At 39.4% G+C, this 13,559-nt stretch overlaps 1 protein-coding gene across 14 annotated transcripts in view; it reads right to left on the bottom strand.

Moving 5' to 3' along the window:
- LOC146561237 (neurexin-1a) overlaps nt 1–13,559 on the bottom strand; it is a 259,720-nt gene that overhangs the window by 159,778 nt on the left and 86,383 nt on the right. For 12 of the 14 annotated variants that reach the window (XM_085297146.1, XM_085297144.1, XM_085297148.1 and 9 more), the window contains 4 exons: nt 11,111–11,412; nt 7,879–7,902; nt 6,590–6,751; nt 2,385–2,826 (listed from right to left, as the gene is read on the bottom strand). In XM_085297146.1, the coding sequence (XP_085153272.1) occupies nt 2,385–2,826; nt 6,590–6,751; nt 7,879–7,902; nt 11,111–11,412 (930 nt within the window). The remainder of the gene's footprint in view (nt 1–2,384; nt 2,827–6,589; nt 6,752–7,878; nt 7,903–11,110; nt 11,413–13,559) is intronic. The other 2 variants (XM_085297150.1, XM_085297155.1) reach the window with 1 other exon arrangement.

The following is a 13,559-nucleotide window of genomic DNA, read 5'->3' as shown; positions in this document are numbered from 1 at the left end:
TATAGAGATTATAATATATACATTTCAGGAGTGGTATCCACACCATTACACACCATAAGCAGCAGTGCTTTGTACAGATCATAGAAACCTGGATGTAAGAAATAAATAAATAAATTGGAAAAAAGCTTCACAATTTGAAGCCACTGTGTGCACGTATCTAAAGCATCCTCGCCATGTTGTTACTCGTATCACAAGGGAAGTCGTCATATTGGCGAGACCTTTGTACATCCTCTCTACAGGCCAGTACGTAAGTGTTGATCCGCAGGACTTGAGAAAAGAAGGAAAAGTTATTCTGAAATGTCATTAGTGCACAGCTCAGCACAGCACTGTGCAGTAACTGTCTCAGTCCTGGGAGAGACCCCCTCCTGTTTCCATGGAAACTTAGGCAGGGTAGACAGAGAGAACAGTGAGTGGAGAGCTCGATGAGAGAGCTCGGGGTTCTGTGTGCCCGTGTTCGTGTGTACATGTGTGCACTGCATGGGGGAGGGTGATCAGAGGTTACTACACACATAATGAAAAAAAATTTAATTTAGCAAGACAATGTTGTTTATAGTGCGGCGCACCGCAACTAAATGTTTTGGATTTATGTCATCTGAGAAGGTACCCACAGCTTTCTTCTCCCAGCGAATTCAATAGAAGCCACTCAGTAATGTTTATTTCAGCGTAGGCCTGTATTGTGTCACCTCAAACAGAGTATTGGAGCTAATTTTACAAACACTTTCATTGACTAATGGAGCTGAATGTGTGAAAGCTGTCACTATTTTAACATTGTATCTAGCTCAATTTGGAACTACAACCCAGACTTGCTTAGGGGGGTAATGAAACAGTTAATCTAATTTCCACCTCTTGAGATGGAGTGGAAAACATGGTCAAGGGGTATATCTAATTTGCAGCATGACATTGCAAGGGCTTGGCCCTAAGCTCACACTAACAAATTGCTGCTTAGATAAGCAAATCAACAGGGACCAGTGCAGGGCGACCCGGGGCGTAGAGGACACATTGTGAGAGGGGACAAAGTTATTTTGTTGCAAATATGTGTCTGGAATCGTGACACGTAGCCACTATCTGGAGTTGGGTTATCACTATTCAATTGGATTTTATAATAAATATGTAAAAATAATTATAACAAGTGGAAGGGCAGGCAGTGTGTGGAGAAATATTCAAGTTTCAGTGGTGAACCAACTCTGGTACAATAATGAATAATTCAGTTTTTCAGAAAACAAGTCCATGACCCCATGAAAATAATTTTATTTCAGTAAAATTGTTTAAAGAGCTCCTTGTTTAAGTTTCTTCTGAATTCTGCGTTGTACCGTACACAGTGTGATCAAAGGGCCCATAAAAATCTGATCTCCCCTTCAAGGCAGTTTTCTTATTCACCACCAAAGTATTTTGAGCATTGCTGCTATTTTTAGATCGCTCTGCAGGAGTCTCATTCTGTCCTGTTGTACCTGAAACTCTTTGATGCACGTTATATCTGCACCAGTGTGTTGAAACAGTGATCCCTCAACTTCCAACTCAGAAAGTGGAAAGAACCGAACGCAGTAAGTAAATAGGTAGCTAACAAAGGTTGCGCTGATGATACCGAAATCTTCCTGTGATGTCAGTATGCCGGCACACAGTGACACGATGCCACAGTTCATGGTTGTAATGGGACTTCTACAAAGTGAAGAAGAAAATTTAAGCTAGGTAGTATGTATTTTTGATTTTTATGGGCCAGTGCTTCTTGATCGCACTTTATATGTTGAAGGCTAAACTAGTCAGTCATATTGAGGATTACTTCATCACCATACTTTTTGCACATTTCTGGTGCCAGGAGGACAACGACACACAAAATTAAAACTGTGTTTGATTGCTGGGCTACTGAACTGCATGCAATGTGGGTGTTTGTTTGTATGTGTATGAAAACACAAAGGAGTGTGGTGGCATGTCTCTGTATAATTTCAAGCCTTCTGAAGTACTGCATTTTGTTTTTATGACACTATTATTTAAGAAATCTTGATCGGAGATGGTCACTGTCTGCGCTACGAAGGAAATAAACTGCTGAGAAATGCATCACTGCTACAGTACTTCAAGTCAGGACATGTGGAAGGTGTAAACTACTGCTGTGAAAACACTATTGTTAAGCCCACAGACCCTTTTCACCTACATGATAGGAAGTCAAGTAGTAGTCACGCAACCTAATGTATTTTGTTGATATAAAGTACATCAGTTCAGTTTAAGTGGTCATTTTTTGCCATGTTGCATATTTTCTTTTACATTTAAATGTATTGCACTCTCATAGTAGCGACAGATGCAGCAACAGGTGCCTTTTATTGTTTATTATTGTTTCTTGCATGCTATTCGTCTAAATATTGCATGTTGCTAACGATTTCTTAAAAAGTTACCTGATCTTCCATCTCGCTGGAAGTCAACATGGTACCACTCGCCGTCATTGACCTTCTTGTTGACTGCCCTGGTCTTTGTGGTTCCCGAGCCCATGTCCAGCAGCAAGTACAGATGGCCATCCAGCATCTCGATAGCAAAGAAGTCCACTTTAAGAGTTTGAGGACTCTTTGAATCCTTTGGCTGCTGCTTGAGTTTGCCATGGCTGAAAAGGAGAAGGCCGTTGGGCTCAGTGGTGCGGAAGTCAAAGGAGATGGAGCCTGTCTTTTTAGCATTCCACTTGTTGAGGATGATGTAAGACTCAGGCGTCTCAAAAGTGATGGGATCTAGAGTGGCCACGTTCTCACACTTGAAGGCCACAGTGCCGTGGATCTTCATCTTGGGATCACCCTGCTTGGCCAGCCTGGACAACTCAAGTCTCACGTCATTGTTTTTGTATACAACCTGAAATGGAACACAATAAAAAAAAAGGTTTTAGTCATATTCTGCAAATCAAAGATCGGTTTGCAGAATATAAATATAATGGGGAATGTAAATATGCATAATTAAACACCATGATGTCCATGTGATATTTCATCCCACAACACGGTGTCATAAGCAAGGATCGCATGCCTCAGCTATTGGTAATCTTTGTCACACTGCACCTATACGTGACGAGCTGTGTCCACAGGGTACCAAATGTCACAGACATCTTCCCGCTTTCTCTGCACCCATTTGAAGCCTTCACAACAAGTGAATAGTGGGTGAAGTGTAAATAGGTGGGAGATGCATTTTGGCTTTCAGCTCTACCGTCAAGAGACAACCTGAACATGACAAACAACTGTGACAATGGTTTGGAGAAAATGATTTTATCCAGCATTATCTCTCGGGAGTCGGTGTGACATGTGAGATGAAGAGTGATAAATCTAAACTAGTGACTTGATTGCAAGTGTGGTGCAAAATGCTGATTTAAAGTCCCTGTTGGAGTATTTGATTAGAATAAGAGTGGTCAGATGATGGATATGCCTTTCTAAAGAAGAAATTAGTGCAGTGTTTTCTCATGCAAGCTCCAGCATCCGTTATCCCGTACATACTGTTGGAAATTTCTAAATCAAAAAACCCCCCAAACATTTATGTCAATTTTAGCTACTGTTCTCAGACACTATAAAACAGGAGGCTTAAATAAATCAAATGTATTAGTTCTGTGACCTTTGAGATGATATAGAGCTAAGGTACAGAAGTGAAAGAGTAGCAGCCCATTAAATGTCATTAAAATACCAAATTTACTGATGGATGAGCTTCATTATCATACATGATACAGCAATAGTACATTTTCTAATTTGCTCATTTTTATTTACTGTTGTTTGTCTAACTAGTAAACTCCATTTGTGTATGAAGCTCATCTTAATCGCCTGATTTATTCTCATTCACTAAAATGCAAGAAGAGGCGTATTAAATTCACTTAAGCAAGTTTCTCATGAATACTCATATTGATTAAGGTCTACAGTTTGTGTAGAATATGTCTGTGTGGGTTCCACTGTAATTAGCGACAGTCCAAAAAAAATGAAGACAGCTCTAACCCCGTCATTATCCAATCCCCACAATGAAAGAGTATCTACTAAGCAGCTGTAAGCAGCAGCTAGGATCCCTATGTCTAGTTTCATCCAATTTCCAACTAATTAACATTTCCGTGAATGTCAACATTTTGCATCAAAACATCAATGGAGCCGTTATATTTTTCACCAGACACACTTGACATACTCATACAAAAGCTAAGATTTAGAGGACGACAAAGGCTTTAAACATAAAGATGTTAAAGTTCATCAGGAAGAGAGATAAAAGGGGAACTACTATTTAACAGCCACCTCTAGATGTCAAGCGCACAGCTGATGATCTCTTTCACGCTGCTCTAATACTGCTAATTGGAGGATAATGTTAGAAAGTAATAGATAGCTCTTTTACTGCAATAGCACGCACATTTATATAACAAAAGAGTTGTAATTGTATATGTCTGTTGCTTCCAGTGGGTCAAATCAAATGAGTTACAGCTGTGGAAAACACTAGCCATGTTTTTTATTTGCTGTCATCATAAGCGTTCACCTGAAAATGGGAACATGTCCGATGGGATTGTATTTGCATGGAGCATTATGTTTATCACCAAGTCAGATCTACTGTGTCTAACTGTTCAGGTGGATGGAGCTCATAGCGGTGCTTCAGAGTTAGATAAGCCAAGGCTTAGTTTATTATGCACTTAACTGTGAGGAAATCAAACCAGGAAACTATATTTTCTTCACACACACACACACACACACACACACACACACACACACACACACACACACACACACACACACATATATATATAAAGTATATATTTTTAAAGTATATTATATATAAAGTATATTTAAATATATACGGTAAGAAAGAGAGAGAGAGAGAGAGAGAGACTATACGTGTATATTCACTCAGGCCTGTCAGGTCTACAGTGGCCACATTCTTGCACTCGAAAGTCACACTGCCGTGGATCTTCATCCTAAGATGAAGGCCAGGTGATCCCAATGTGACACTAAACCAAAATGTAGTGTTTTAGGGATTATAGAAAAAGAAATGGAAAAAAAGTAAAGGAATAAATTACAGCCTCTCTGCCCGTTGAACTTGACTCATGCAGACAAAGGTGCAACAGATACAGCCAATAAACCCAAATCAATTTTTTATAGTCAAGACAAAGGGCACCTTTCAGCATCGAAGGAGCTTTGGTCTGAGCTACAACTGGTGCTGCACTCGTAGTGCTGCACTAATTTGTCATCAAACTAGGGCTGTGACAACTGAGCTATTACTGCACCACAGTTTGTTTTGCCATCAGAACTAACAGGCAGGCGTGGCGACTCAGACTGGAATCTGCACACAAATGCTGCAACATGCCACTTGGAGACATGTTATCAATCAGGTCCCACAGCGTATGCTGTTAAACCACCACACATATTCTATCACAACACACTCTGAAGCTGACCTGAGATGGGCCTTTTTGTTTAATTCAACAGCCTGGATGAGAGGATGCAAAGAGCTTGTCAACGTACTAAAAATGTCAGACAAAAAAATCAAAGTCAAGTAGATGGAACTAACTATGGATTTTAGATCATGCAGGCTTAATCTCTTTTTATTTGATATTGACATTTGCATTTGTCTGGTAAAACTAAATAAGGAATATTAAAAGATCCCATGAGCAAATAAAATACTGAAAATCCCCTCAGTCTCTCTTCTTGTAGGCGTTATTGCAGCTCTGCAGCATATTTAAAAGTTTTTGAGCAGTTCAATACATGGATCTCAGGACAGTGAGGGCAGGCTTGGCAAGAGGACAGAGAGTAATTCAGTGGGGTGGATGACCACAAATGGGGTGAACCAATTCCACCCCTGTTGTTGTAGCATCTGCAGCACCTGCAAGACATGTATTTAACTAAAAAAGTTGCCTTAAAAACACACTTTTAATAAGCTTGTGAACATTCCCTGCTCCACTCCGTGTGTACTCATTAAAGAGAGATGCTTCAGACCTATCCTAGATGATACTGAGGACAGCAGTCTGCCTTTAAGTACTCAAATGGCCCATTGCACTGTGGAGGCCAGGGATGTGCTGAATTCAATGCATCCCAGAGCATATAACTAATGTACATTTCTCTATTTTTCTTGTTTCGCTCCCGCTTTTCAAGCACTATTAAGTTACATTTAGGAAAGCCCTCCACAGATACCGAGCATAAAGAAAAAATGTTATTCTTTAAACAATTGGGCTAAGATAAAATCTGATAGAGCACACTCCCCAACAATAGTGAGGTGTTAAGCGTGTCAGATGCTCCTCATAAAAATTCCACTCCCTGATCTCAGGATCACCGCTCTGCTTTGAAGTGCAGCTGACATAGCCACGTGAAGCCCGAGGTAAATTCCACTCCAAGACAGACCTCTATACGTGTGGGTGTGTGGTGCGCCCAGCATAGTTGTGTGTGCATGTGTGTAGAGCGTCGTATGTGCACTGAGGGGGCAGAAGAGGGAAAAAATTTTGAGTCAGAGAAAGTTTGTGTCAGTGAGAGTGAGGAAAAGAGGACAAACAAACTCAGGGTGTTAAGGATGAAATAGGGCCAGCTTGTGGGTGGGAGGGTCTGTTTTGGAGTCCTAAGGTGAAGCCAGTCATATCCTGCACACCCACCAGCCTCAGAGTTCACACAGAAGTGGTGTTTACCTCCCTGAGGCAGCCCATGAAGTTGTTGCTAACTGGAGATCCAGGCAGGTCGGCTGTGCTAGGGCTCCCTCCGACATAGAAAAAGTCATCAGAGCCTAGCATGGTGTAGTCTTCTTGCGTATATCCTGTGGTGGTCAGAATCCCGTCGACGGATATTGTTACCTGAACAACAAAGCAGAGGGAAAGGACACGCTATACTCAGACAGCCTACTATAATGTTATAGCCTTTTTTCTCGTAATCTAGGTCAGAGTTCCCTACATGTTTCTTTTTTTTTTCTGAAACCCATTTTCATGTCTGTTTGTTTGTTTGTTTGCTTGTCTTTTTTCTTGTTTTTGTTGATTATTATTTTGTCCAGTTTGATTAGTTAGGACGACTGCAAGACTTAAAAGGAACACTATTCTAGTTAGAGAGTTAGTCAACTGCCCATACTACAGTGTTAGTATTGCTGCTACTGCAACATAAAAGTATTTTAGCAGACACAAAAATGGTGTTAGTAAAATGTTATCTAGGTTAGTTATTATTTATTATTATTCCATATTAGTATGTCCAGCAGACGTTTCTACAAAAGAAACCAGAACGTGCCACTAGGTTAGAAAGGGAGCACATGCTATGAAAAGCACAGATACCTTTTATTAAAGGACAATGACTGAGGGTAAGAGACAAAAGAAGACATGCATGCATTTGTCTTTTCTTTTTGTTCTCACGCACACAAAAAGAAAAATCTCCCAATTTTCCTGATTGGGATACAGAATCAGTATTTTGACACTTGCCACAGTGTCAGATGCATGCACAAGCCAATGGACACTGTAAAAACCACAAAGAGAAGTCAGAAAAACACCCAAGACAAAATGACAAACACAGCTCAACCATCACTTTCACGTCGACAAATGTGGCATATGCAACAGGTAGTCAAAAGTGCATGCCATGCAAAGTGAATGGGGGATACAACTGGCTGAGCCAAAGAGCATCAGGCCAGCCAGACAGGAGAGGGTCCTCATTATTAACCACAGCTTGATGCAAAAGGCTCGAAATGATGCTCCTAAAAAGGTGGATCAAACAGAATTGGACAGGAAACAAGTGAAATAAAGAGGAGAAACCAATGAATGAACCAAGAAAAAGGTTTCGAAAAGTAAGCAGAAGAGTACCAACCGCAATTTCCTTTTTTTTTGTAAATGACGTCTACAGTAAAAAAAAAAAAAAAAAAAAAAAGGAAAGGAAAAAAACACACGGCAAACCCAAACTAAGAAACAATTAGAATGATATCTACCGAACAATGTAGTTTGTTTACCATAGCGTGTCCAATGCCTGAGTGCTTTGTGGAAAAGGGGGGAGAAAGGAAATTAAAAACTGTGAACAGAATAACGATTGTTACTCAAATAATATATGATGGTCAATACTGTTAGTACATTGTCAAACGGCAAAAAACCATACTGGTTAGTAGTGGAATGAAACATTCCATGAATGATGTTAGTTTGTTTCCAAAGCATGTTAGTAACATAGAGAAAAAAGGGCAAAATAAGTTTAACAAGAAAAAAGCAGACCAAGGAAATAACAAGAATGCACAAGAGGTGCAAGTGCTCAACCAGTAACTCCCTGATTTCCTTCATGGTGTTTTTTTTTTTTTTTTTGCACCATTTTCTGTATGTGACTAGACTGAGTAGCAGAAAAAAAAACGTCCTTACCCAAGTCCCGACAAAAGGTTATGATTGACAGACATGGCTCATACGAAAGAATGCCTAAAGCACATCAGTTGACCCTCTTAAGAAAATTCCCAAGGCCATTTCTAAAACTTTATTATTATTATCATTATTGTTGCTATTGATATTAGGATTCGTCTTCTTTTGTACTTGGTTTTAGGCTTGAGACCAATCCAGTGTATCAGACTTCCCACCGCTCATACAATACTTTACCTCCGTTTGGTCTTATTGATGAACTTTAGGATCACTTTACTGCAATGAGACAAAGCAAAGGAGACCCTGACACAGAATATGGAGGATGGCAATTTTGATTCCCCCGTAGAGCATGCACTCAATATGCTTTGTTTTCTTTACAGTTTGAATGCAGTGAATGTTCAAGCTGGCCAGATCTTTAGGTTTGTCAATAATCAATTGGCTGATTATGCAAAAAGAAGCTGTGGTACTGAGGTGAAGATAAACATTTCCCACGAAATGAGCAGGAACAAATCTAGAGATTTTTGGGTGTAAACTGCAGTCATGTGAAAAAGTACTCCCTCTTATAATTCTAAGGTTTTACATATCAGTACATAACAAAAATAATCCTTAACCTGACTGAATTATACAAAAATGAATGCACAACTGCTTTTTTATTTTAAAGATTGTATTCTAAATAACCTGTTTCATCTAAAAATTATTTTATGTTCTAGTACAATCAGTAAAGTATCTTTATATTTATCTACATATTTTCTCATCACACATTCAGTTCAACGAGTCCTTCCAGAACACAACCTTACTCCACTGTAACGTCCTGTAGTGCTAGGATCTGTACGTTGGCATTAACACTTTTAACACTTAAGTCTGCTACTGTTGCTCCACAAAACCAACCATGTTTTTGGGTAGTTATCAATATAGTGCAGGACTGTCTCTACGTGTCAACTACAGGCACATGGGTTACACTTAACGTACATCACCCTGAGGCAAGCATTGGTCCGAAAGCCTGCAACCTCATGCAAACGAAACAAGTAGTTTTGAAACGTTTGCAATGTATCCAGGGTTATGGGACTCTTCTTGAATTCGACAGCGCAAATTAGCTTGATTAATTAGGTGAGGGGTTTACGGTATTCAGCTTGAAAGACCTGTACAATAATTTCACATTCCCATGTTTCCTTTGCCGAGACAAATGCCGCAGTGTGGTATTATTAGCTTTCTGCTTTCCTAAACCTAGATAATGTTGGGGTTAGGGCCCAGTGAGAGTGATTAATGTTTCCAAATCATCTAGCAGAGCCTGTGTGTATTTACGAAACAATATCCAATGAACTGGAAGCAAAGTTCCAGCTGTCTTGTCACAGCAGCTGTTGTACCTACAAGTCGAGATGCACCCAGAAGCTGAATCCACTTACTCTGGAAATGATTAATTATGATCTATAGGGCTAAAGGTCTTCTGCCTAGTTGGTATGTGGGTACTTCTTTGCACACCTGTAGCAAAGGTCTTTCACCTGGGGTTCTATCCCAAATGCCATGCTGCTGATTCAGCCACCTACAACTAGTCAGGCCCTAGAGAACTGGAGGAAATTACACGTGCTATTGTAATAAACCCAGAGGGTAGATTGTTGAAACCCATGCTTTAGTAACCTTTAGTCTCAAGGAAAGCGAAATTTCAACCAACAGGTGACCCTTACATCAGCTGAAACTGAGCATTCAGTTACTGGTGAAAGCCACCGACAGCATGCCAGTGTTGTGCCTCAACAACTCTTCTGCCTCTTCAGGTTGGTCATGGGTCCAACTGATGGGCCCTCCAATCATCCTCAAGGATGAACAGCCTCTTGCAGAGAGCTACATCCTGACCCAATTTACTGTATGCTGGCCTGCTGTGAATCAGCACAACAAACACTAACAGACCTCTGCTGATTTACTCCGGCCAGCATGATCTGCACTTGCCAGGTGGATTATTTACATATTTGTTAAGCAAAAACGCTATGCTTATTAATATCCTCATCTCATAACCAGGCTAGAATTTGTTCTGCTGATATCCTGCAACACTGCAGGAGTTGTACCACCCTTTGGTGTTAAGAGGCCAAACAAGATTTTTATAAGAAATCAAATTCCTAAAACTCATGTAAAGTCACTCCCCTGTTTCTTAGGAGTATAAGGAGGTGAATCAAGACCATAAAGCAAAGCCCATTAAAGTCTATAAATCTTGTAAGAGGGATTTGCCTGTGCTGGAAATTTGACTTTGGTGCTTTAAAGTCTAACTCTAGGTTTACCTATGCTCTACATAAAGGTTTTCTTTTATATTAGTAAAAAGTACAGTGTGCTAGCAAGTTCGTTTGAATGCTTAAATACAACAGATTCATAATGACCAATATCACAACTGTACTAACATAAGCACTCAAATGTTTTTGTACCTTTTCTCCCCTTTTTTTCCAATATTGTAATTTTTGTTAATACAGACTATACTGTACGTACTACCCTGAAATTTGAGTTCAGTTAAATTTGTTTTCCCTTGACATAAAAAACAGTATTGTGTCTTACTTTGCACATGTTGATATGTAAATGACTCTAGAAACTTTGCATAGCTACAACAAAGGTAAAATGTCATTATAACCTTTCTTTTTAAAAGTTAGGGTTGATTTAAACTGTAACTTTACACAGGCCCTGATTCATATCGAGATGTCCCTGCTCCCTCGTGGTTTTGTTTCACTCTCCACCAGAAACCATCATGATTAAATTTAGCAATTTAATTACAATGTCTGGGAAAAATAATGTATTGTATGATGGTAATGATTTAAGTGCATTTGTTTTAATTTATTTACTGAGTCTCCATATCACCCTATGTACTGTTACCTGACGTAGATTCCTTGTTACTTTGACATCATGCCAATCATTGTCATTAAATTTCCCATTGACTGGCTCCACAAGAGCTTCAAAGGCTCCAGACCCCAAATTAATGACGAGTGAGACCGCCCCATTTTTCAGAGCCAGGTTGACGTAATCAGCTGATTTTCCCGTGTGCAGCATCAGTCCATTCCTCTGTAGGGTTTTGAATGACAATGTGATTTCATCACTGCTGCTTTGAATCGGGTTCAAGGACAAGTCGTAGCAGAAGAACTCAGATCCTTTGAAGGTTGCGACAAACTCTTCTTTTCCTGCAGAGACAAGGGAAAGAGAAATGTGTTTCATTAATATAATGCCCTCTTGGGTGCCTGTTGGAAAGGTGTGAAAAAATATGCGAATAAAAGCCTCAAAATGTTGAATTGATAATAAATACACTGAAATTAGATTGTAAATGAAGGTATAAAAAGAGACATATTTATTTAACATTCCAATGACCAACCATAATCCACCATAGCCAAAGGAATGCAGGGAGATAATCCCAGGCACTTATTTCCTTTAAACAGCTCCCCGGCTGCTCTGCTGGCTCTCGCACCATTCGCGCTGTCTTCTCTGCATCTTTCCCCTTTTCCTCTGGTAGAGTCGGACTCATCCAGAGGAAACGTTCCTGTTTACCCTCAACTTTCTCAAGATGTTTGTCCACTTTTTTTTCATGTAGCGCCTACATGTAGGCACTCATGTATGTCACAATAAGGCATGAAAACATCCTAGAACATTACTACTATACTAAAAAAAAGAAAAAATAACCAATGTCTGAAAATGTAAATTAAATCTGTAAAATGCTTTGTTGTCATCAGTAGTGCTACAGCAGTGTGCTTGGTAATTACATTTTGTTAATTATAAGTAGAGATGGCACGATACCACTTTTTTATGTCCGATACCGATACCGATATCATAAATTTGGATATCTGCCGATACCGATATGAATCCGATATAGTGTGTTTTAATCAATAAAACTGGTTTTTTAAAAATATCTTGCTGCATTTTGTATAAGTTCATACTCAAGTTTAAAACAACAACTACACTAAAGCTATTCTGTTATACCTGTATGCAAAAAAAAAATATTTATAGTTCAGCAATACTGATCAATCTAATAAACTTAGACCTACACCATCCTCCCTATTCTGGTATTTTAAAGAGTACTTAGCGTAAATATTAAGCAACCTAACTAATAGGGTTCCAACTCCCAGCAACAACAAAAATAAATAAATAAAAAATAGGGAACCACCCCTCACGCTCCACCTCATGATGCTTAATCAACGTAATCAACCTTAATTTGATGCAGTGTGAAAAAAAAATGCACAGAAATCAATTATTTTTCAAGAAATATTAAATAGATTCAACATCTTTCTTCAACAAAATTGCAGACTGTACAGATGGTACCTTCCCAAAGGAAAAAGTACTATAGCTTACTAGGGTATATATATTAGACTTAATAGTCACTATATACAGTAATTGACTTCTATTCATTTTACATCAAATTAAAACTTTCGGTGTAAGATTAGGATAATTATTTATTAAAAGCTAGACATTTTAAATGAGAATAAGAAAGAAAAGTATGTCTTTGTGCCCCTTTTCCCAGTTAATGCCCTATCGGCCCCCCTGGCTAAACTTTGCTAGATCCGCCCCTGCACAGTTACCAGCGTCAGCTACGTAGAAAAAGATCCTCGAGTAGAAACTAATATTAAATAAATTCTAACAACAGCTGATCAAGCTTAAACGTGCTGCTGTTGTTTAGCCGCTGGTTTCCTCTTTCTGGTGCAAAGTGGGCCAAAAACAAACCAGAGAGATGGACTCGCGACAGAAAAGCCGATCAGCTGATCATTAAGCAGTTTCATGATTGAAGTAGCAGCAGGAGAGGCAGTCGCTCCATATATCGCTTGTTAAGCTTAACGCAGGAATGCTTTACAAACATTCAGAGATGCACTTACACACTTGCTTTACTTCTCTCGGGATAACTTTGTCGGAGATGAAATGCCGGGTTGCTAGCAAAGCTCCACATGCTATCCAGACCACCGACAGGTCCCGCATGCCACAGCCGCTCTATCACGTGATGCATACTGCTCCGACGTGCTAACGTTCTGAGGTGAGTTACGGCGTGTTGCAAGTTTTGTGAGGTGCTTTCGTGATATTTAATGGATCGGATTACATTTTTTATTTTTCTCCGATATCCGATCCAGTAATTTAGGTCAGTATCGGACCGATACCGATACGTAATATCGGATCGGTCCATCTCTAATTATAAGATTCTTCAATTATCTGCACTACAAAAAAGTGGTTTTTGCCAATTCTTGCTAAAAACTCTGTAGCACGACCACTTGAAGATGACACATAAAATATATGCTAACTGAGAATGTAAGATTGCATTTCCAGAGGGATGATGAACTAAATGTGATATAAA

The sequence above is a fragment of the Mchenga conophoros genome, linkage group LG13 (assembly GCF_057382185.1).
Source record: "Mchenga conophoros isolate Kocher_MC1m ecotype Shallow Benthic linkage group LG13, M_conophoros_male_GT1.1, whole genome shotgun sequence".
NCBI classification, from domain to species: domain Eukaryota; kingdom Metazoa; phylum Chordata; class Actinopteri; order Cichliformes; family Cichlidae; genus Mchenga; species Mchenga conophoros.
Note: the sequence above shows the minus strand (reverse complement) of the source record. Positions and strands in the feature narration are given on the sequence as shown.